The sequence below is a fragment of the Apteryx mantelli genome, chromosome 3 (assembly GCF_036417845.1).
Source record: "Apteryx mantelli isolate bAptMan1 chromosome 3, bAptMan1.hap1, whole genome shotgun sequence".
Lineage (NCBI taxonomy): Eukaryota > Metazoa > Chordata > Aves > Apterygiformes > Apterygidae > Apteryx > Apteryx mantelli.
In genome coordinates, this window is record NC_089980.1 from 131,714,117 (window position 1) to 131,740,416 (window position 26,300).

Here is a 26,300-nt window from a genome sequence, read left to right on the forward strand (position 1 = left end):
GCCCATTCTTCAGCCCGGTGGCTTTATACCGGGCTTTCGAACAAGCCGTGCCGTCCTTCCAAGGCGGCGCAGAGCAGTTTCCTGCTGCTGCCGATTGTTTGCGGCCCAGGCAGGAAGCGCAGTGCTCCGCTGCTTCGTGTGAACCAAACGCTCCTCCGGTTCACCGGGAAACAACCGCCCGTCGACGGCCCTTAAAGGTTCCCGGACAGAAAGGGAACACACCGCAGCTGCCAGACGCCGGCTCACGCTTTGCCCGGCCCGTGCTCAAAAATTAAAATTGGGATTCCTAGCAAAAATACATTGTTTGCGTATGACAAAGTAGCAACACTCTGGATTTTTTTTAAATAGGATATGATTTCAACTTACCGTATTTCAATGGTGAATATATATAATGTTATATATATATATATATACACACACACACACACACACACACACACACGTTATAGCCTCAAAGTAACAAAGCTAAGTTGCAAGGAATAAATATGCTTACAGAGCGGTGCTGATATACCAAATAGAACTGGGAATGACTTTCAAATATGTCTGATCCCACTGTAAAAGTGTCAGGGTGTGTGTCCTTTGCAGGAAAAGGGCTTAGCCAGTAATAATTTGTTTTCATTTTAAGATGATGTTTTAGTTGGGAAGCTTTTGACAAAATTCAAGTTTTCAATCAATGAGTTAGCCAACACTCTGAATGGAAACTCCCAAAACAACACTGAAAGGTTATTAAAAAAAAAAAATCTCTAAAAATACATTCTTTTCAGCCTTAGCACTTCCAAGGAACTGTTAAGCTGTTCTCAAATATTCCTATTGCTCACTAAAAACACTAGTCAAAGAAATAAATAGTAATTCTGATAAGACATTAATAAGCTGCTTTAAAACACAGAGTGTTTAGAAAGAATGTTACTATAAAGTGCTTCCGTTTCCCGCATAAACCTAATTTCAGAGCCAACAGAACCAATTAAATTGCCTTCAAGAGCTCTTCCCAGCCTTTTTTCCAAAGAATTCCCCCTTTCCCCTAACAACAAAGCTAGCGGACGGCAAGCTAACATACATCCCCGTACATACATATTAACAATGTGAATCATCTCGCTTGTCTTTGTTTATGCATATATGCAAACACATTTTCCAAAAAGGCTTAACGTCGCCTCTCAGCAAGAGTGTTAAGACTACCACCCTCCTTGCATATCTACACATGGAATTCCTTACCCTGCTGCTTAGTATGTAAAGACATACAGTATACAAAAAAAAAACCCAAAACAAAACAAAAAAACCCATAGCAACAACAGAAATCCATGAATATGAATGACAAAAGAGGTGGGAGTACATTAGGATGCAATTTTTAAGCACCCAACTTCAAAGTTTTGTTTCCCTCTTCTCCAGGGGTTCCCAAAGCTCTGTACAAAGAAGGCCGCTTAATGCATTTAATACACAAGACATCCCACTTGGGAGGAAGCAGAAAGGACGGGATATAAAATACGGCACTGTCCGCTCAGCACACAGCTTCTGGCTGCCCAGGCTTACAGGCTGGCCCATCTGTCCACTGTCTCAGCACCACCGCAGTCAAAGATGCCTTGTTCCCAGAGCAAACCTGCCTTTTGAAACACACCCTAGAGGAATTTTTCAGTATTTTTCCAAGAAGGGAAAGGGCTTGGGGGGACAGGAGGGGAGGAGAGAGAGAGAATCACAAATCAGCATGTTGGACTGAGGACCTCCACCTGGCTGGTGCCTCCATAAACCGGGCTGTTTTGGACACTTACTGGCTGAGATCCCTGACAAGATGCTCACCCTACTTCCAAGAAGTTGGTAAAGGTCCTCCAAGTGTTAGTCTTGAGGATCTATTTTTTTTTCTTTTTGAGTATAGCCTCAATTAAAGAGCTTTTCTGCATGCTGAGAGAACCCCCACTTTGGAAAATAGAGGCTTACTTCTTTCTTCGGATTAAAGGAGTCTAAATATAAATATATGATATAAATATGTCACAAAGGGAGCCAGAAGATGGCAATCAAATTTGAAACTCTCCTGATTTCATATTCCAGCGCAAATTCAACAAAACACCCCTTTGAATAAAGTCTGGTAAACGAGTTTTCCTGTAGAACTTGACATTTGAAGTTCTACATGGTATTGTCTTAAAAGCGCCAAAACTTTGCAGTGTAAAGAGACACCAGATCTTCACACCTGTGGCTGTATGACAATTAACATTAACTTAGCACCCTCAACATCTTGTTCAAGAAGTGTTTCAATGTTTGTGTCCTACTCTTCACTCATGTTTACACCCTCCTTCATTAACGCTCCACAAGAATCTCACCGTTATCTGCATACTACATTTTTTGCATGCTCAGTCTCAGAAGACTGCTATCGCTTTTCCCTAACATGCAGAGATGCCACGCACAGGAATGCCATCATTGCCCCAATAACCTTGAGATCAGCACACAGAGCTTTCTAAAAGGTAAAACCTGGTCGAGTGGGCAATTTTGACCTCATATTTCATATTGCTGATCCTAACTTAGCTGGAAAAAAAAAAAGAAAAAAAAAAGATCAGTACAGCTATAATAGAAAGCCTGTAGGCACATCCTACCATTAAAATGATGCTGTTACTAGCACAGCCTGTATTAATTCCTGAATATGCAGAAGTATTTCTTTATTAATAGAACAACTATCTCCATGACAGTTTTTTTTGCCAGTATAAGTTTCATCAAAAAAGAAAATCCTTGACTGCAACCAACACTATTAGAGCAACGAGTGCTTCTAATGTAGTCCCAGTGAGACAGTGCAAAGAATCTCCAAGTAGCTATGGTCATGTCAAAGCATTAGCTATGAGCATACGTACTATCAGAAGTACATGTCACCAATGCTTCAGGAAACTCACTGAACACATACCCTGAAAAGATGAACCTGCAAATAATTTCTTTGCAAAGGTAAGAAAATTTTCAGATTTTCCCTGTCCCTGAGACAGGGACTGAAATTGTTTTTTCTGATGACTGAGTAATTCCATAGAGATATGCTCTCATCTATCAAGGCTTTTGTAGCCCTGGAAGAGAGTAGTGTAATGGACCTTAAATACCAAAGCAAAACAACTCCCGCATCATTCAGTTGTTCTACTTTAAAGTAAAAACATAAAAACATGTATACTTTATGAATACACATGAAAAGAAAACATTCATTTCAGACAATTTTAGCAACACCAACCTATCAACATCCAATAATATTTTGAAATTTAAGATGCTTAAAAGGAGTTATCACAGCACTAGGTTTCTTAATTCAGAAGGTCAAGAGAAAACATGCACTGTATTCCAGCCAGAAATGAGAAACGAGAAAAGCAGTGGAAAAAAAGCAAGACAGTATCCAAACAAAGTCCTTACAAAGCTGTGATTCCTTACAAGTGGCTAAGCCTAAAAAGTAATGTTTTCCTCAGCAGGATAAAAGGATCTAGAGAGCAGCATACCTGAGAGTGAGCACAGTTCTCCCAGGCTAGCAGTGTGATTTTTGGTACTTCTCTACAATTGAACGTAGAAAGCTCCAGAAAACTAAGTTTTAACCTAAAGTAATTTAAGACAGACTGAATAGAACACATCATTGTTTTATAAATACAGGTCAATATTCATTGGACAATCAAAAAACTTGGTATAAAAATAAATAAATCTTTTTGGTAGGGATCCAGTATATGCACATTCAAGTCTCACCAACACATCATATATAAAGGTTTCACTGATTTCTCTTTTCCAACTCATATCCCAATACGCAACTAGAAACCTAGTCTGAATTTCCCATTTTCCAACTTGCGTCCATCACAGCTTGTGCTTTCTCTGAGCACCTCTGAGACAAGCCTGGCTCCACTTTCTCTCCCATTAGGTAACTGAAGACAGCAATAAGATCCTCCTCCTTAGTTTTCACTTCCTAACGAACAAAGCCAGCTCTCAGCCTCTTCTCGTACATCACGTGCTCAAGCCCCCGATCATCTCAGTAACTTCTGCTCTGCTTGCTCCAGTATCTGTCTCATACTGGTAGTCCAGAACAGGACAGCGTATTCCAGATATGGTCTGTAGGCACCAAACAGCAGGGAAGAATCACTCCTCTCAACCCGATGGCTGTGCTATGATTTGTCTTCCGAGGAAGACAAGCATTACCTGGATACATGATCATGTTTGTCCTTCATCAGTGTTAATTAAGATAAAAATTATAACACCTCTTAATCTTTCTTACTTCAATTTTTTTTTTTGTGAGCTAGTTTTTTAGAGCATACTTTAAGGTTTTCATCTTCATATAAATCAGTCAAGTAGGCTCTCTAAAGCCAAGACCTCACAGATAAAACGCTTTCGCTCTCTCAAATTCTTTACAAGTTGATGACTTGCTTTTGCCAGCAGAATCTTTGCTGCAATATATATTCTGCCCCAATTCCATGTCACTTCTTATCACGCACCTCCAAACAACATCATACTACTGATGCCTGGAAATGCTTTTAAAAAATTTAAACCTTTGGTATTTTTGGGTGGTTTAGATGTGGTTTAGTTTGTGTGAAGTCTCATCTGGCATCCTGAAACAGGCTGGCTGGCAGTAGGTGCATAAGATGCATTAAAAGTTTGCCACACCGCTGATAAAATAAAATAGTATTAAATTAAAATAGAATTTAAAAAAAAAGTGGTAAAAAAATCTATTGTCTCACAGAACACAAAGTATTCTTCAGAAATATCCATCAAAAAAAAAAATCAAAATTTTCTGATGATTACCTCTTGACAGTGAAAATCCTCCAGAGAGTAGTATTTTAATTAAAAAGAATGTGTTTAAATGCCCATTGTCCCAGGGCATTTTTCTGGGAGAAGAATCATGACGCAATATGGCTTTCTCTCCTGAAAGCTGTACCTGATCAAGCCCCTTCAGGAGAGAAAATAAATAAATAAATAAATAATAGAATCTCTCTGAGAAGAGGAAATCTCAAAATCATTCTTCTTCAAGAGAGGTTACTTTGCTATTTCCCAACTTCATATGTGAAATATCCACCTGAATGAAGCTAACACTGTAGTTGACCACATTGCATTTTCAGGGGTCAAAACTCAAGAAAGGCTGAACTCTGAGTGTGGATTCTACCTACCTAAAAAGAACATGCGGGACGACAGACACAAACAATCCAGTGCTACACATCACTCATTTAAAGTACCTTCAAGACTTCTCTCAAGATGACAAAATATATACCGACTTACCTTCCTATAACAGATATTATAGTAAATTCAATGTGGTGGCACTCATACCTACATAGTGCTGGAAATAAGCAACTATGCTGGGGATCAGACAACGTTTTCTGCTCCTGTAAGCTCATTCTAAACAGAAGGAGGAGCACATGAGGGTCTGGTTATGACAGGATCGTGGACTTCAGCATGATGGCTCTTCAAATGCCATTACAACACTACATCAGACTGACAATCTTCTGAAAACAGTAAAGGACTTGCTTTGACAGGCCACCAACATGAAATGGAAACAAGCACTGTTCCCTCCTTAAAAGGCTAAGCTGCAATTGAAAAAGGAGGAGGAAAAACTGCATTCCTAGAAGAAAAAAAGTAAAGGATCTTGAAAACGCTGCTGTAAAACCTTTGCCACTGGTTAGTATTTCCCATAGGCAAGAGGTAGCTGCATAGAAACCAGTATCATTAGTGAAAATGATAAAAGCATCCTTTTCACTTGTGGAAAATTGTAAGACATTTCTCACATTCTCCAAAGATTGTGTGTGTTTTTGCTGATAGGTTTTGTTTGTTCTTCTGCAATCAAAAACAGGCTCCTACAAGCTACAAAGTTAATTAATTCCACAGAGATAATAAACCTAAATTGGAAGAGCGTTCCTTGTACACACAAGTCGCAAGGATTCGTAATTATACACCACCTTTTTAACCATCAAAAAAATAGCATTAAAGCTCCATAATGACCCTAAGTAAATATTTATCCCATGTTAAAGACAGGAAAATTTCAAGATAGGCATGTGGCAGCTTGCCTGAAGCTGCACAACACAGGGGGTCTTGTAATTCCACCACCAACTGCATTACTGTCTCATATTGGTAGACTCAAGAGGACTGTTTGGTGTGAGATTACTTAGCAGCTCTCTCATATGGCTGCATGACATCCTGGGATAATCTAATAATTCCAGTCTTCCTTTGCCTGTATTTGTAGATAATCATTTATCGCAGAATCACTTATTTCAAATGGGATTTAATAGGGGCATTAAGGCACTGAGGATTCCACACAACTGAAAAGTAGAATCATATTTCTAATTTTTCCTCCCTGTTGGGTACGTTAGAAGTTTTAATATGTACAGAACATTTACCCTGATTCTGAAAACTCCAAATTCCTCTTTAGTCTTTTTGCTATTTTCAGGATTTCTCTCCTCCTTATGCTGTTTCCTTCTATCGAATGCAGGAGAAAACGTTGACCAATATCAAGCATTTATTCCTATTTAGGAGTGTAAACACGTTATGAACTGCTTCTTCTGTGGCAGGAATTGTGTGTGTTCTTTGATCACCTCTCCCAAAATGCTGTCTACTCTTCCTTGATGGATGCATCTACGTAGTCAAAAGGAAACACCTGTAACTAAAGCTCTGTTAAACAGAGGAAAAGGGCTCCCATGTTTCCCTTTCGACTTTGGATTTTCACTACAATAATAAGAATGTGCCCACTGAAGCCAAGAATATGCTTTTTTTACATTTTGGAATGTCTCCGATTGTGCTATTCAAAAATAACTGTTATAAACAGACAGGCTGTCAAACAGCATCAGGGAAGTGCAGGGCCAGACAGATTTGGCCAAGAAACGCTCGCTTAATTCCAGAGCGTGCTTGCAGAAGCACAACCACAGGAGCAGACCCGTACGTTATGGCATAATTCATAATCTCCCCATTACATATACGATTTCTAGATATTTTGGTGCATTAGAAATCCATAGGTTCAACAATTCACTAAAATCAAATATTGGGACTATATAAACTAATCATGTGCCCTGTGAAACAGAAGCAGAACTCTGTATTATGCAATAATTTGTTTGATGGTACAGTAACTGGAGTCCCACTTCCATATATCAAATTCATCTGTAAAATAAGAACATTAAAAGTTCTCATGCAATGATCTCAATGTATAAATATAATCCTTACTTTTAAACTGAGTATAATCCATAAAACAATTTAAAGATACATAATATTCCAGTGTATGCTAACAGCAAAGATAGAACACTTGTTTTCTGAATTAAGGCTTCTTTTACAGTGTAGCTTGAGGATTCCAAAGCACTTAAAATACCAGCTTGTAATAATGGGATAATATTTCTATACTTCATAAAAATCACAAAATCATTTGGCTCGTTATGGCGACCCATTTTCAGAAGCTCTTTTAAAAAAAAAATCAAATTACTGCCATGCTCAACTGGAATATAAAGCAATATACCAAGCAAGCAGAATATTTAAAACAAAACAAAACATGCACAGTAAATAACAGCAATTTTGCTTTCAAATAGGTAAATGAAAGCCTTTTAAGAATTTTTGTTAGAACTCCGCTAGTGTAAAAATATACTATGAAACATACATAAAAGTGACAGCGCTCTTACTTGCACCTCAGTACGCTACCTTTTGCACTAGTTTTTGTAGTATTTGTGACAACTCATCCAACAGTATTTTATGAAAGTTTTTATGAAACCAGATTCCTATTTCTCAAAAATTGTAACTACTATAACCTACAATATTTGCAAGCTAGTACTTCATTCTGAAAGCAAATTAACTCTTCCTTTTTCTTGCAGAATTAGTTGGCACACAGACTTGTCTTAACCTAAACCTTCCCCACATCCAGATTCAATGGGGACAACATAAGTTGCTCTCCACTCACATCTAAGTATCTTCTGCCAGTTCAGGAAAGTCAACGCCATTTCACAGTTCTGACTGAAATCACCTGTATTTGTTGAGTTGCTAACACTGACGCACATGAAACAAGTCTATTATTCTAGCAACTGAAATTGCCATGTATTTGCCCAGTATTAATACTGTCTGATGGATTTTAGAGATGAAAAGAGGGAAAAGATCATATTTTTCAAGTCACACCAACAAGAGCCTTTCCACGGGGAGGTATGAAAAGCTCTATGCAAGCAACACTATCAAGACATAAAATGGGCACCCTTTGCCAAACTCTCCTACTCCCGGCCGCAAAACCTGCCTCCGTCTGTTCTTAACGTCAGCATCCTACCAGTCCTCGAACTCTGCAGCCCTCCTTCTCAACATGAGGGGACCTGGACCTCCAGTTTAGGGCAAGTCAGCAGCTCTCCCGAGTGAATCCTGCCACCTTGTACAGAATCAAAGCATTCAGCGAGGAAGAAATAAGATTTAGTCATTACGGCTGAGGAGGAAGCCTGTCAGAGCTTAGACTAAAGTCTTCCAGTTCTCAAAAAGGATTGTTTCATTGCTGCTGCGGCTCTTCAGCATTTGCAAAGAGCCGACAACTTAATTAATAAATTACAAAAGGCTAATTTGTTTAATTATTGTCTAGCAAATCTCTGTGGAATGTAGCAAAACTAATAAGATTCAGGTCAGGTTCCATCGGCAGCTGCTAGTAAATCTATTAACTTGGGGAGAAATGCAGGCAGTAAAATATCAGAAAAGAGGACGCAAAGTGAACCCTGAAATGCTGGGAAGTAACCGAAATGATTCTCCGACAATAGCATGCACTGACATAAAAATCAGAGCAGAACTATGTTCAAAGAATACTACATTCTTCAGAGTAACTTTTATAGTTCTTGTCATTCTCTGGCTATTAGAGTGAAAATGACTTTTTCAGGTTCTCAAAATAGGAGACTTGATGAGGAAGTCTGGGATGAAGAGGAAGGCTGATGGGATATATTTAAAAAGCAGCATTATGATATGGACAGACTTGAACGGGAAGAGGAAAAGAGAAGAACAACTGAATAGAAAAAATACACAGGAAGAGTGGGAGAGAAGGAAAAAAAAAAAAGAGGCATTTCCTGGTCTCTGAAATAAAATACATTAGGAGATAACTTAGGAATAAAACACAGTAATGACCAAGCCAGTTCAGACCAAAAACCCAGCTAAGTACCCTGCTTCCAAGCAGCGAACACCTACCACAGAATTTAAGAATGAGGCAAGTGGCGTGGTTATACTTCCCCAGAATAATTTCTCAGCCTCCAGTGTGGCTCCTGAATCAGGAGTCGTAGCCTGTTAACAGACGGAAAATCCATCTAAACCTAATCATCTACAGAATCCAAGTGTCTACCGTATCCATCACTCCAACTGCTTCTTTTCCAAGCTGAAAGTCCTAGTTTATTTAATCATTCCTTCAGTGAAAGCTGTTCCACATCCTTGATCATTCCTGTTACCCTCCTCTTTATGATGCTAGGTCTAATAGAAAGAAACCATGCAGGGAAAGCTGGAAGAAACACAAAGGTAACAGAAGTAAGAATAAACCAGTTTGCCTAAACAGGACTCATTATAATGTTGAATTACTAATAAGCAGAGCCTACCAACTATATCCAGTACATACACAATACTACTTTACCAATGCACTAAAAAGTTCAATTTTAAGTGTAATAAATCAAGCAGACAATTTTTAATTTAAGAACATAAGACCTACTGTATCGGGTCATAACAAAAGTCCCTTATCCTGTCTCCACGGTGGCTCATGGCAGCTACTTAGAGAATAGAATAATAAGAGTTCTTCCATAGGTATTCACTGTTAACTTTCAGAAACTGGCAATTTGGGAGCCTTCTTGAGCCAAAAGAGGCACCTTGCCAACTGCATTTGCTAGCCACAGAATAGATCTTTCCTCCCTAAATTCTGATTCCAGGTACTTGCAACTTTTGATTCCAAAGCATCTTGAGACAAGTAATCCCCAAACCTGAAATTCTTTGGGTACTGCTTTCCTTTTCTGCTATGAAAAACAAGTGAATATTCTTTTCCTATTCGCCTTTTATATACTACCATAGCTTTACAGGCTTCTATCATATCCTCAACTCAGCTGTCTCTTCTCTGAACAACTCTAATTCAGACCCCTTAACACAGAAGCCATTCTCTCGCTTTGGCCATCTTTTTCACCATTCTCCATTCTCTTTTTCTAATTCTAGGCTTTTTCAGAGGAGAGGCACAGATCCTGGCAACAGTGGGTAATTTTCAGAATGATAAGGTTAGTGGGTGTTATTTTTCCAAGCCAGGTTAAAAAGTACTGGCCACCTATTCCTTAATCCAATCTGAATATAAAATGTGAGAAATAAGATGAGGCATGCTGCTGGCATTCCCATATACATCATCCACATTAGAAAGAAATAGCTTAAACATAACTCACACCTGTGTTGTTTTTTTTTTTTTTCTTCCGAAAGCTTGAAGATATCTTGTGAAATACAGTGTTACAAAACCAACATCATTTGTTGCATAGCAAATACCTGTAACTCTTAGGAAAATAAAGTCAATTTTTTCCCATACTGTTATACAAATATCCACACAAACTGGAAGAGGTCTTTGGTAACAGTGAACCAACACTTCCAGAAAATGTGTTTACTAAAGAAACAAACACTGTGCTGCAGACAGCAATCACAGGTAAAGACAAAATTATGGTTATGAGATGAAGGGTAGAGGAAGACATGGGAATTGCGCTTAAAAATATATATATATATATATATGTATATGTTTGGTATACTTTAAGTCAAATATAACTTTTAAACAACGATGTCAATAAATAGCACTAAAACAACATTAGATTTCAGTTAACTTACATGTTTGAGACTCACACACAGAGGTCTACCAACTAGACCACAAACATTTTGAAATTATTGAAATGTCTTCTCTGAAGTTACCTGGTAAGAATCCTAGTCACCTGAACATTAATTTAGTATTCTTTAAGCTTTCCAGTGTTTTACCCCTACCATCTCTCTCAATTAAGATTTAAGGTTACTATTCAATTATAAGAAAAACAACAGATGTCTTAAAGAACTGATCCAGTATATTGAAAAGCCCAAACCTAAAAGATTTCTAATTAAAAGTAACACAGCGTAGTATAAATACATTTGACAGACAATGGGCCAAACCTAAAAATGGGTTTACTCTTGCCATAACAATTAGAGGGCTAAACCTGAACTCATTTTGCCAATACTAATTAATATTATCTACGCACTGTTCAAAGTGGATGGGTCATGATGATGACAGAAGACGTGGTCTTTAGTAGACGTTAAAGAGGTACCACGTGACAATGCCAATCAGCCCTAAGTTACAACAACTATAAGAAGTGGTTTATCATAGTAGTACATTTCCCAAACTTTTTGCGCTAATCCTTCCTTCAAAGAAGTGAAGTTTTTAACAGTCAATGCCCTTTGAAGCTCTGCCATGTGGTAGATTTATATTTCTGTGTCCCTTCAGCTAAGCCTTCAGGCTCTCGATCCATTTTGGGAAGAACATGTAGATCTTTGCAACCCATCTCTTCTGTTTTATATGCTTTGAAGAACAGTAAAATCACTATGAAGTCTCACTGATGCCCAAAATGAATAAAGCAGCTTACATTATAGTACTACTGTTCTAGATTTAAAATGTCTTGGCTCTCCGCTAGATGTAATCTTACCTTATATAAACTAACACATAACATTAACAAAGCAAAATCTTAGCAAGACAAAGTGGTTATAGGCTTAAAGTAAGTTAACAGATGGAAGATAAACACTAATCTCCACTAGGTTACTATCTAATTTTTTTTCTACTTCTTAGGAGCATTGGGTTAGAAGGAATTTCCAAGGTCACCATGTTCACACTGCTGCTGCTCCAAGAAACTATAATGCACTAATTATTTCGCAAACTGCAAGCTCCACCTTAAGGCAATCAGATTTTTTGCTTCCACTATGTCACAGAATGTCACTGCTGATAGCACTGCTCTAGTTTCCAACCTACCTACTCTAACGGTCAATTAATTCCTGTTTAACCTTGTGCTAACATTGCCTTTAAATAAAAGTTATTTTCCTTCCTTAATGTTTACCTTCCTAATAAAAAAATACAGAGTAAATTTATTTATTGTAAAGTAAATAAAATGAAAAAAAAAAAAAAGCACAAAATCCATGTAAGCTTTTATTTTGGTAGGTTAACAAAGCCAATCTCTTTAGTCCTCCTTAATATTTAATTTGTTTCTCCTGGATAACACTGAAGTCTACTTCTGCACCTATTACATTTTTTGGTTTTCCCCTCCTGAGGGGATGACCCAAATTCTACCCTGTATCCCAGATGTCGTCTCACCAGGGCCTTATACAACAGCATATACTATTTCTTACTTCACCCGATACATCTTAGGATGTATTTCCTTTTCCTCAAATCACATAATTACTATGTGATCATCTGACACATCCGGTTGTCTTCCTCCTTAATCATAGCCAAGTGCCAAGTTCCCAATGTCCAGCAAAAAATCTTGTTAGCCCATAAAGGTATGACTAATAAGCTATTTGAGGAGAGCATAATAGAAACGGGATGAAATTTAATCAGACAATGATATCCAGTTCATCCTGTGTAATTCTGGCTGGACAATGACTCCTAAGTTTGTGTCATCAACCAATCTAACCAGCACAAACTTGCTTTTTACTAACGATGCTGGCATAAATAGTAACAAATATGACTGGTCCCAAGATAACAAGCCATGAAGATTTTCACTATTACAATCTCCTTGCCCTCTAGACCTCTTAGTCTAGTATTTATCTCCCTTGTAATCATTTCTTTACCCATCCTACTATTCCTCTACTTATTGCCATTTTCTCCAGGTAACTAGAAATGTTTCATGCTGTACTATTACAAATCATATGCTCTACTAAAATCCAAACACGAGATCTTTCATACTTTATCTACAAAATCCAGTCGTTGAAGAAAGGTGCATATTGTCCTTTAATAAACTTGGCTGCATTTATTTCATTTAACATTTCCTTCCATGTCTAATTATATCTTCCTTCCAAAATTTCCTCTGATGTCTGGCATGTGAATCAGATTATCCTCACAATTAAATACTAATAATACACTTGGTATTCCACAGTCACATAACATGATTCTTGACTTGTTAGGTTTAAAGAAAACATATTAATATGGCACATACAACTGCAAATCTGTATTTTTTCAGAGCCTGAGAATGGAAGATGGATGCCCCTCTGACTTGAGCATGTGAATTTTGCTCTATCTCAGCTGACATCACTGTGCTCACTGAAAACTGAGAGGAGGATTACTTTATAAATTAAGGCCACAGAAAATCTATATCGTTTTCTTCACCACCTCTGTTTCCTTTCCAGTGGGAGAACCACTTTCGATACTTTAGTTGTAAGCTCTACTTCAGCTTAGCCTCCTTATCTATACTTGCTGACATCTAAGCCTACAGTTCCCTTATCTATGATGCACACAAGGTAAAGAGTCATGTTGCATTCATATAGTTTTTAGCTGAACTGTGAGGACCAGGGTTCCTCCTAAATCAAAACATTTTGAACAACAGATCTTGAGACAGCCTTTTTGTTTTGTTTTTTTAAACAGAGAAGATGCAGCACAACTTGAAACCAGGGAGCACTTTACCCTTGCCTTCAATGACCTCATTCAATCCATTCATGTCTAACCTAGTCACCAAGACACCTCGGTGTAGGGACATGAAACAGAACTCTGTTCACAGAAGCATAAAATCGCCTTTGACTCGTAGAGGTTGAGAAAGATGTCAAATAAGAGTTACAGGTACTACTTTTTGCACCTCAGTTTACCAGACGTTATTTTCCTGCTGCATCACAAGAAATTATATCAAAGGAAACAGGCAGTAGGAGGGAAGAGGAAGTACAAATAACAACAACGTGCAGCCCAAGAATACTGGTGGTACTTAAGGAAACAATGTGAAAGATATGGATCGGCAAATACCGCCTTCCTTGTTCCAGCTAGACTGTCAAGATTAAATCTCTCCCCAGACCAAGAGCCAGGGTCAGTGTGGGTATTAAACCTTGAAAAATTCTCACGTAGAGAAGAAGGGGAGCTCAGAGGACAGCAACATCTTTCAGCAGATCTCCAGCAGTAACAGAAGGCATCCTACAGCAGAGTTTACTTCTTCCCACTTTGTGTTGAAGATGGAGATCGCAAGGATAGATTAAAATGCATTTCCACTTAATTTAACTATTACAGGCCTTTATCCTTTTAACTGTTGCTTCTGGTTAGCACATCAATTGCTTCTTTAAGATAATGATTGTTTTGAAGGTAGACTTGATTTGTTTTATCTAAATGCCACTCATACAACCTTTTACAAGACTTGGAATGAATTCTGAAGAAAGCTTTGTCCAGATGGAAAGCTATATGTAAGGAAAATATGCCATCAGAAACTGGGTTTTTCTTATTATTTTCACATAGATAACAATCAACATTCAGACACTTACAGGATAAGGTGAAATCCTCAGTAGGGAACCTTTGATCTCTTGTTTGCAGACTGGAGAGATGGACCTGCCTAGAGTGGCTATTTGATCGATCTCGAGTCCACAGAGATGCACTCAAATCTCTGTGATCCATCTGGTGCTGGATGTATGTTTTGTAATTGGCAGCCTTTCCATGTAAGAATACATTACTCAGCCTTGCCTGATCACATAAAATGTCACTGCAAACTTTGCATTTTGCATAGGAGTTAAACTTGCAAAAATTGGCAGATATGCACAGAGTTCGAGAAAAATCAACGTGCATTCTTTAAAGCCCTGTTTCCCCTCTTTGAATTTCCAGCCTGCTAGTAAGGCATCCACAAAGGTCACCTTGGATGGAAACGGAGGGTCAAAGGGAACTCCTTTGCAGATTTTCACTGCATCCTTTCACCACTTTAGAGAGGAAAGGAAAGTGGTTAGCAAGAGCGTATGTCCCTAGAGCACACAACACCTCAAACAAGCTGAAGTCTTCATGGGCCACTTAGAGAAGAATATATCACTTCTCAGCGTTACATGCAGTTTGTCCTTCAGCCACACGCTGAGGCTCAAGGACCTTGGGAACCTGTTCTGGCGAAGGTACATTCTGAACAACAGCCCAAGGTGCCCTCATGAATCTGAATCTCTGAACTGGAACTCAAACACACAAAGTTAAACGCCCTTCCTGCTGGAGGTCCTGGGCAGACCTCCCTTTTTCTTCTTTGATTCAGAAATAATGTTGTGGCATCTTCTACTTGTACTTGTTTGAGATGATCTGAGTATCTTGCTTTGCCATTTGGACCCTGCATTCTTGAATTCAGTGTCACCCTGTAGCATGTAATTTCTCACTTGTACACGTATCTGCTCCATGTTATCCAACTCATAAACATAACTTCAGCCTTAACCCTGAATGCCAAAAGCAATCCTGAAGCAGAAAACTACTTCATGCCTTATGCAACTAATGAACTAAAAGTTAAGTTTATTGTACCTTGATAAGAATAAGAGGTTCTCTCTCCAGAAGAAAAACACCATTTTTCTCTAGCAGAATAGAAAAGGAAAGGGTCAATGCTCTGCTGATAAAAGGTGTGGCAGGCAGCCAGTTTTCTCTTCTCTTGTAATCAGGCTGCAGCAATGCCTAATGGTTTAGTTGCCTTGTGCATAACCTCACTCTTCATCTAACGCATGAAGTCACTGCCAAGGTCTAATACCATAATTAGAGGTTTCCACTGAGCAATGAGTGGTAAATGCAGGTGATCCAGTTTGAATGAAAACAACAGCAGTAATAAGTAGGAGGAAAGAAGAATACAGATTAAAAACAAAGAACAATTTCAACAACCAAGGTTGCTCAATATTTATCCAGAAATCATGTTAAGACTACGCTTTCTTGTTTTCCATTTGACTTGTTTCAAATGTAATCAATTCTAATAAGAAATATGACTGCTAAAATCATGCAATCATCCAAATACTCTGTGTGTGTGTGGGGAAATGATTTAACTAATTCCTGGTATTCTCTTATTCAGAGAGTTTTTCAATATAGTAAAATTCTGTGAGGGGAAACGGCTTCTTTCGGTATAGTCCTTTTGAGAGTGGTGGCCAGTACCACCCAAGGGATTTCATAACAAGAAAAGGAACACTCTCCTGAACTAACACACTTTGGAGTTCAAGAAGTCAGGTATGTGCTGAGTGCTCTCAACACCCTTGCAGTCCTCCATCAGTGGGAGTACAGAGCTGAACCACAAAGACACGAAACACTACGCATAAATCAACCATGGAGACAGCAAAGAAGGTGTATCTGGATCCTCTCTGAAGAGTTTAAGAAGTGGGAGCAAAGAGCATACTAAAATGTGACAATGAGAAAAATGTGGTTTTGCTGTGTCAGAGAAAGTAGAAGAAAATCTGATATTTAAAACTTTTTCCCTTCTATACATACTATATTGACTCCTTTTACTTCTGATCGTTAAGTCTGTGAAATGAATTCTGGATGGAACTGAAGCTGATGATGTTGTAGATCACACTAATTATTTTTTTTCCCACAAAGTCTCTTATGCAAACATAAAAAAAAACCCTAAGACAAACAATTCAAAATCTCAACATCCTTCTTTTGCATAAAAAACCACTTCATCTTATTTACCCTAACTCATCTTAGCAGTGATGAGCTTCCAAATTAAATACAGACCTCCCAGTCCTGCAGTAACCTTCACAGATAAATGAGACAAGATACACTTTTTTCTCAGCAGATATAGCAACCTGTGCCTTTACAAATAAACTCGCTTTAAAAATAGAGGGCTCCAACTGACCACCACATAGTCAACATACACATATACACACACATGCAATTTTTAAGTTTCATCTCATTGTCTTTGAAAGGAAATCACCAAGAAACAAATCCAAAAGTTTCTATAGTACCTGGGGCATAAAATTAAGAGGAAACTTCTTACATTTTCTGTACAAGACTTTGATTATTTGTAGCCAATGCAGCAAATTGTTTCACGTGTCATTTGGCTTAAAATAAATAGTATATTATGATGAAACACATTTTGTGCTGAGTTGCATAACAGAAAAGGTATGCAAGTTTAATCAACTATTACTTAGCATATTCCCCCCTTGGAGTCAGTCAGCATTTAAAATAGACACACGTTCCTCAACCCTTTAAATGATCTGAGATTATTACTAGGAGCTCCAGGCATAGCTGCACTCTAAATTACACCGCAGCAATGCTTGTACCGAATTTCTCCCAGTCTTACAGTACGACTGAAGCTACAGGAAACAATCTGCAGCAAACTGACCATAATACTGCCGCAGGTACTACCATCAGTTATTTTTAATATCGGCGTTTTTAAAAAATTTAAAGACATCTGCCCCCGACCCCACCCAAACAAACCAAACCGAGCTACTCACCGTTCAGGGCTGCGGGGAACTGAGCCATCACGGTCCTGAACACGCCTTGCTAGCTCTTAGCCATCTGCAACACAAAAACATCGCGCCATTAATAATGCAGCAAGGGCGAAGCGCAGCTCCGCGCTCCCGCCGAGCGGGGGGGGGACGTCGGTCCCCTTCGGCTCGCGCTTCCGACGGCGAACAACGCCGGGCTTCAGGCTGCTGCTGAGCAAGCTGGATTTACGTTTGGAAGGGCGGGGGGGACTTTTTTTTTTTTTTTTTTTAAATAGGGTGTGCAGTGCAGTCTTGAACCTAGCGGCACGTTCTTAAAGGAAGAAGGGACCAGCTGTTTAGCAGCTACTGCCCAATGTACACAAACGGCCGACAAGGCGCCGGGACACATGGTGTAGGGAACAACCCTCGGGCAGCAAGGCGACGGGCTCGGCGTCCGCACGGACCTGTCTGTCTTCAGCCGCTGCAGGCAGAATTTAGGAAGAAAATATTCTTGGCATCATGTATTCTGAAAAAATGACCAGTTTCATGCAAATCTGCAGCCTGTTTTCCATGGCTAACACCATGAAGTTATTCCTTTTCTTTTTGGGCTACTGCCCAAATAAGGAGTCAACAGCAGCACTTAAAGGCTTCTCAATATAATAAACTTTCATAATACGAAATGTTAGAGTACTAACACTTATTTTACTTTTCCAGTGAGTGTCATTTCAAGACTACCTGTAGATGCTACTAATTCTTCAGAACTGCAAAGTGGTAACTAACACTTAAGACATACCCGAGGGATAAGCACAAGCACCGTTTTACAAATGTGGAACTACGACACGAGACAGTCTTTGCTTTGGATAAAATAATTGTAGTTGAATATGGAAATTTATATATAATTATCCGCCATTCTAAATAGAGACACTATTGTTCAGGATGAAGCCACAAAAATGAATTTTTTTATTGCATTTTAATTCAAAAAATAAAAAACTAGAATAGAAGGTGGGAGAAAACCTGCTCAAAACTTACTGCCAACTGTCACCAGCTGCTTTGCCACGCACTTGCTCACTGTTACGTTTCTGACATTTTAGTCTCCATGCGACATTTCAGATCCCTCTGCTGCTCCCCCCTTCGGATACCAAACCTTCTCCTCTTGCCAAAAAAACCAAACAAAACCCCCCAAACTTCACCTCTTGATACAACCACTGATTGTAGTAATAAGTACAAAAACATCAGCACCCTCTGCCCCAACTTCTGCATGCCGAGGCACAAAAATCACGCGACTTCTTCTGGAAAGCATTCCAATATCTTACTTGGGGCCAGGAGACCATTTTTCATCTCTAATACACACTTAGGCAATAGAAATAAAAGCGTCAGGGATCAGTTGTTAACAACCCTCTTTTTACACGTCCTACAAGTAATAGCTAAAAACTAATATGGAACTATAATGGAATATAAACTGTTCATTTTAATCAAATCATTTGTAAACATCATAGCCACATGCACACTTCGCCCTCTCCAAAGGAAGAACAGCATTTTATCTGCAGTTAACTTGCTTTATGTTGCATATGTAACTGCCCAGTGAGGAAAGAACATAATATGTATATTTTATCTGAAACATTACACAGCAGTATGACAAGACACTTGACATTCCAGGTTTGTGTGTGTGCATATTATATATATATATATATAATATACACACACACACACACACACACACACACACACACACACATATATATAGAAAATGGAAACTAGTGGCAAGTGCAACTGCACTGGATAACAGAGATCAGCTGCAGAGAGAAGGAAAAAGGGAAGCACGGCACCTATTCCAAGGGAGAAATTCTAAAACGAATTTGGGTATTTTTAGGCTGCTTCCCAGGCCTTACCAGCAACCTATCATGAGACACTTTCAGTCTATAAATAGCTTTCCAGGCAAATGCTTCCAATGTTATTAAGCGTTTCTATAGCACATGTTTCTCTGCAAAAGCTGTTCTGTTAAGGAAGGCTGAAGGAGAATTGTGGAACTAAGCTACAGAAGTAGGATGTTGAAGAACATCCCCAGAATCAATAGAGCAAAACCCAGTAGTGCTCGGCACCGACAGAAACTTCCACCTGTGCAGGTCCTGCTGCAGATTTACAGTCCAATTGCTAAAGCCCACACACTTCATTTTTCCTCCAACACACTTTATTTTTTGCAGACCACTTCTTTAGTTTTTAAATTAGTAATTACGATGAACGATAAAAGGCTGATAATGCACTGATTCACCGCTACACCCCCAAATCTTACTATATATAATTTTAAAATACTTTATATAACTTAGGGCTATAGAGAAAGTCAGGCTTCGCATTCTTGGGTTTTGCTGAAGCATTCAAACAGCTCACACAGATGGAGCTTTCTAAACTCTCAACTGCTGGCTGTGTAAGTGGGAAAAGTAACCCATTTTACGCTTATGCACACGGGCAATGTCCTCCCACCCCCCAATTCTGATATCTCTAGAGTCTCAACTACACCATATCTTAAAGTCAATTTAAACTGAACAATTCTGCAATCAAAGCTCTGGTGTATTAGCCTGGTGGAGGCCTTTCCGAGTTACGAAATCTCTGCATCCAAGGAACACGGATGGTCCCGATTCATTCCCACCAGCCAGTATAATTCTAGCTCCCTGCTACAGGTAACTCCATACACAGGCCGCTATCGGTCACTGGTCTGTAAGGCAACAAGTTACACAGGTCGCTTCAAGCAGAATTAGAAACACTACTCAGACATTTAACGTAGCACAATCAAGTTATCATCCATTTTACTATCTGTCCTCTCAAAAGGAGGATGCCAAGATCCCAAACGCCCAAGCCTGGGCCAACGCAGCCCGAGATGGCCACACTGCGCCCTGCCATGCGGATGCACCACCTCAGACCTGAAAGCAAGAGGGAATTGCCCCAAAAAATCTTTATTAAAAGTACATTACACCTATGTTGTTTGATTAAATCATGATTCAGCCGTGTCCCCACACTATAGGCAAATCTTGTCGTATTTTAAAATATTAGACCTGATGGGCACCAAAATCCTTGTATAATGACCCCCCCCCCCCAAATAATGCAAAATAAGAACCGTACAGAGCGACCAGGAATCAAAGACTGGATTTTGGCAGGATTTCAACCTGCGCCAGCATTTGGGACCCCATCTTATCCCAGAGGACAAATCCATTGCGGTCCGACTCCGCGGTTGCACCAAACACACCTGCTTCTCCGGTGACAAATGCCAAAGTGGGATGACAGGTAAAAAAGGGCAAATAAAAATATCTGTGCAACAGCTCTTCGCCTCAGGAAATTTTTTAGGGGAGGAGAAGCCGGCCCAGTAAACTCTCGGACTGCACACCTTTCCTCAACGGTCGGCGGGGACAACCATTTTCAAAGAACAGAGCTTGTCCCCAACAAATATCTCGTTTTCCAAGTTTCCACAGCATGCCCTTAAGGCTTATAATCAAAGTTTAATGGAGTTTATTTTCACACATTTCAAATAAAATTGCTTTATTACCATCTGTAAAAAATATCTTGCACCTTTAAAACACTGGTGTGCACCATTTATTTACCAAGAGAAACCTCAGCAAAATTTAGCTTGAGGTTAAACTACTTTCTTTTAAAATGACTCCGATGACTTTTAATCATTAATCACAATGAAAACTGTAAATTTCCAGAGAACTTCATTATACCACACCACAGAGAAATTCAGTGCCATGTAAAAACACATGTTCACTGAAGAAAAAACCTCTCTCCATAAGGAAGACTATAATCAGTATCCCAAACGGATCATACAGACAAGATAGCGGTCACTACAGCTGGAGTATTTCACAGAGAAGATTTCTTTCTGCAAAATGTTCTGGAAAAAGTGCTCGGTGAGCTAATTTATCTCTTGCAATCATGAAACAACAAATCATTTAACAAAGCGGTAGCAAATACCCCCCTCCCGTGAACGCTACAGACCCTGCTAAGTCCTGCTGCCACTTAGGTGGATGTTACATTTAAATAGCAAACCTGCAAGTTCTTGTAAACAAATCATCTAACTAGTCCCCGTGTTTCAAGCAGCAGACGTTTTCACAACCTGATCTGCCAAACTGCAATTTCTGCTCCTGCTCTCAATATTCATTACAGCTGATACAAGCTGGAAAAAGGAACAGGGAGACTGCAAGAAGGAGGGAATTTAAGAGCACGCTGGAAGCATTAAGAAGGGATTCGAGTTGGGCAGAACACAGCAGGAAGGGAAAAAAAGGTTCATTTCCATAAAAGACATATTTCTTTGTTTACCTTTCATGAAGAACAGCCTTACCACAATCTTTGTTAATATTTATACTTAATTCAACTTGAACAGAATATTTCTAAGGGCAACCACAGCCACAGACTTTGAGCAGGAATGAAGGTCTGGTGCATCAGGGTCTGCCACATGTGGCAGCTTAACTCCAAGCAGGCAGACAAATACCGTAGGGGTAGTATGTACGGACACACTGCTTCTCTTCTGCCTCTCCCGAGGACCGAAAGAAGATATATCGCACATTTTTGCGGTAAGAACCAGGTAGCAGGAACAGAGATCTCAGTACGAGCTAACTGATTTACTGTTTATAGCACCTGTAAGACCAGGCAATGCAAAGACTATTCATTAGTATTTGCAAAGCAAGCAATGACTATGGATTAGCTCATGCAGCTCTTCTGTGCCTTTTTTGGGTTGCTCTTTTGAAAATCAGGAGAATAATAAGCATTAGTTATGAAAGCATAATTATAGTTATTTGCTATTTAACTAATTATGTATAATTTCCCATTCCCATTGATTTGTACTTTTTGGTTTACACACTTCCAGCAGTAGTAGGTTCACGGAACAGCACCCTTATTATCAAGGTGATGCCTTCCATGAATTAAGTGTATTTAAAGGTCACAAGACATTTTAAAGGAAAGAATTTTTAGAAAAAGTAATCCTATGGACTAGAGACAGAGAGACTGCTAGTTAATTTTGTTTCCCCAGAAAGTGCCATGCCTTCTATGCTTTCTTTCCTCTTCCTCATTTATGGAAGATTTCAAAGGCTCATAACTCTGTTTTTAAGTAGCTGGTGTGTTCCAGTTGGGACAGTATGTTTGGGCATTAAGAAAAAAAAAGGCGTTCAGAAACGCTGCTAGCTTATGACGAGAAAAAAAAAAGTTTATAAATAGAAGATATTCCCATGCTTCATTTTCCAGGTACTACCAGCAGCACCAATTATGGAAAGCGCTAACAGCAACTGCTGTGGAACCAGGAGGCAGGTTACCTGCCATGAATATTCAGGAGTAAGGACGCTTCCACTCCCTTCCTTCCCGCTCTCCTGTCCCATAATCACGTTTCTCTCCCAAGGGGATCCAAACTCATGCTCTGACCTACCTCTCCCAGCACACAAAAACCAGACACCAGCCCCTGCCCTCCTCCTTCCAAGCAGTAACTGGCAACTTCAGGGCTTTATCCCCATTTATCCTGAGCTTAGAACTGGGATAGAGCTAATCAAGAACTGCTTCAGTAACACGTTTGGAAGTGGTTCAGGTAGCAGACTGGGGAGCTCTGCTCGAAGGAATTGCTACTTCATACTTCTCACAGATAAAACATGAACCAGGTTTTAACTCTTAACCCATGCAAATCAATGGTCTGGCCTAATCATAAGCCAAAACACAAATGAATTTAACGGAAAAACTCCACCAATACAAGAACAGCATACGAAACAGTAAGAACAGTTTGACTATAAATTTTACAGGACTTGGTTTGTGTTTGGTTACTATATACCAACTTAAAACGCTCAAAACCTCTGCTGCCACCTAATTTAGCTTTCAACATTAAAAATCTCCAAACACTTAAACGATTTACTGGCTTGAGAAAGGCTTAAATCCCATTACAATTCCCAAAGTACCCTTCTGCCCACTTTGCCTGAATCTTAAAGGTTTTCTGAATACACCGACCAGGCTGGAGCCCGTGCAAAATACAGGAGTCACTATTTCTGTTTAAAAAACAGAATTGTGCAGTCAGTATTGATAGGTTTACTCCCTTTTCACATAGCTGCTCAGCTACATGACAGCACTCGTTCAAAACATCAAGACCCAGTTCAACTCCCTGCTCTGCATCTGGAGATTTAGCCCACCTCTCCTCTCTCCTGTGAGAGTGCTTTCCCTCATTTTATTGCACGGTCCTTTAATGAAAGCCACACACGGTGTTTGGAGTAGTAACAGGAGCGCAGGACTTCAGCCTCCCATGCGAAATTCTCCGTCTTAAGCTAGGGAGGTTTGTGTCCCTGTCCACTCCTGCCCCCGGTTTTGGTCCCTTTTTGCAAGGAGCAGCAGGTTGGGAAGGAGGCGATGGGAGTCCCACCACACCAGGAAGCTCCCTGTTTAAATTTCAGGGCCTTCCCCCAGGAGACATGTATGTGAACTGCTGCAGGAAAAGGAGGGAATTTCAACGCGGGAAAAGAAGGGAATTTCAACGCAGCTCTGCTGCACCCTGCAAGAGTACGGTCACCAATCTGATTCCAGATAAAGAGAAATATCACCACCTCTGCTTGGTTTCTCTAAAAAGAAAGAAAGAAAAAAAACAACCAACCAACCACACACAGACAGTGGATTTTTTGAAAAGGGTCCTAGCTGTGACCTTCAAGAAGGGATTCCAGGCCGTTTATCGCAACCTTCCCAGAGAGGTAAGATACATGTGCTCCTGAACAGGTGGCAATTTAAAATACACTCGTCTTTCTTGCTTCCTGCTTTCTAATTTAGATGACCCTCCACTCTCTATGCTATATTTGTAGATCCTGTTCTGAGACACAAAATTTTTGCATCTTTTTTTTTGCAAGCATCATATAAGAACTCTAAGCCGCTATGCTGTGAGGTCCCCACACCTTAAAAACTGCAGTCCTCAACTTCTACATTGTGATTCCCAATTTACGTTGATGTGGGCTTAGACAAAACAGAGCTTTGCTGACTAATTTTCTTATTTATTTTCTTATTACTTTTATTATAATTTTATTATTATACTTTTATTATTTTATTAGTTCTTTTATTATGTATTTTCTGACTTCAACCATGATTGGAAGCATTCAGAACACGTTACTTAAGAGCTTATCCATTTGAAATCTTTTCATATTTGTTCTCAGAGCCCTCCTTCCATTAGAAGCAAAAGTGAAATCCGCCTATCAACAGAGCAGGAAACGTAATGAAAGAGATATGTTATCTTTTTCTTAAGATACAACAGCTGTTATTCAACTTGTTGGTGAGGTTTCAGTCCCAGATAACAGCACAAAATATACAGAACGCCTAATGGAAACTGCTACAGCTATGCATAAAATAGGAGATCTAGAATAACAGGGCAATCTTCTATACTCAGCAGAGAACAATCTTACATACTTGTAAAATTAATGAAGGCAAAATATTCAGCAAGACTTAGATTTACATTTTAGGTATCTGCTTTCAAGTTGCGCAAGTGCATTGCAGGCTGGCTGAAATGGAGTTAACTTCTCCAAACTGAATGAAATGACAAGCAGAAAGGAGACGGGCCATAAAAGGCCTGTAAAGTGCAGAAACATAGCTTATCTTTGATAAAACAAATTCGGAGAAGCCCCACGGGAGAAGAGCAAAGACGAGGCTCACGTGGTCAAAGCACAAAAAAAAATGAACCGCACGGCATTACTGCAGATGGGCAACGGAAAGGCAAAACTGCATCGCCCAAAGCTAGATAAAAGCACGTGGGTGTCACCGAGGTCCGAAAGGACCACGGCCAGCGTCGGAGAGGCGGGAAGCGTGCTACCCGCAACGCCCCGCTGCGGCCCTTCTTGCCGCCCCGGCCGATGCCTCGTGCCGCTGACCTCGCTCGCGGGCAAAAGTCCTGGCATACCACAGTAAGATGCTGTTACCAGAAAACATCCTGAAAAGCATTTGTAAAACACTGAAATACCAGTCAAAATACAAGTAAAGCTGGAAAGCCAACAGAGTGCCTTAACAAAAATAACGAAATATAACCTTACACATTGAGACACGCGAGATACCCACAGTAACCTAACCTACAATATCATGATTGCATGATTATTAGTTAGAAGCCAGCGATTAGTTCCCAGGATCTCCAATGTTATTTAGAGGAAGTCTGGCTGTGCTAGCCACAGAAGAACATTGCTTCTAAGTCGTAAAAAAGAGAAGGGGCATTCAGTCAAAATTTTTCTTTTAACCTTAAACACTGAGCTCTACAGCATACAATAATAATGTTTTGACAATTAGAAACTGAATTTCATGAACTTAAGGAATTATACTATATCAATTATCACCTGGATTAGAGACATTTATACCAATGTCATGTAATGTCCCTAGAACTAACAGTTTATCTCCATCAGAAAGATAATTGTCCCATCTTAAGAAATTCAAAATAATACAGCTGCACTAAGTGTGGTGGAAACAGCAGGAGAGGGAAGGGAAATAGAGTTTTAGACTTTGATTAGTCTAAAAATCTAGTTTTTGCTTCTTGACTTTTGAAAGATAAGACTAAAAGCAATGTATCAAAAACACAGAGCTGATTTACCATCACGTTTATTAATATAGCCATAATAGGTCATTTTTTGCATTGCAACCACAATATTTTTAGAAACAAAGAATAACTCCCATTTCCTGTTCTTCCCAAGTATTACTTCACGTACGCTGCTGAACCGCAAACTGCAGCTATCGCTCGTGACTTCCGCCCCATCACCTTGCAAGCTCCGCTTGCATCAGCGCTGAAAGCTTTCCCTGGAAGGGCCAGCTCGGAACTCCTATCTGCTGCTTCGACACCACCCATATCCAAACATTTCAAGTCAGATTCACCGCTCTTATATTTACAGTTCCAAAAGCAGCGACCTATCTAGATCAACAGGGTTTCTGAACTACTTATAACTGCTAAAATTTTTAAAAATAGTCCTCAGATAATTGTGCCCCATTAACTAATTCCAGTGTTTCGTGCTGCTACTGTCATCGTGTTACGTCATTTGAATTGCACCATGGCATTCTGAAAATAAGTTACACAACGCCGCGCT

General features: G+C 39.5%; 1 protein-coding gene across 7 annotated transcripts in view; it reads right to left on the minus strand.

The window, feature by feature from the left end:
* Positions 1-26,300, minus strand: part of ITSN2 (intersectin 2) — an 83,629-nt gene that overhangs the window by 52,157 nt on the left and 5,172 nt on the right. For all 7 annotated transcript variants that reach the window (XM_067294371.1, XM_067294370.1, XM_067294368.1 and 4 more), the window contains exon 2: positions 17,281-17,344. In XM_067294371.1, the coding sequence (XP_067150472.1) occupies positions 17,281-17,308 (28 nt within the window). In that variant the 5' untranslated portion in view covers positions 17,309-17,344. The remainder of the gene's footprint in view (positions 1-17,280; positions 17,345-26,300) is intronic.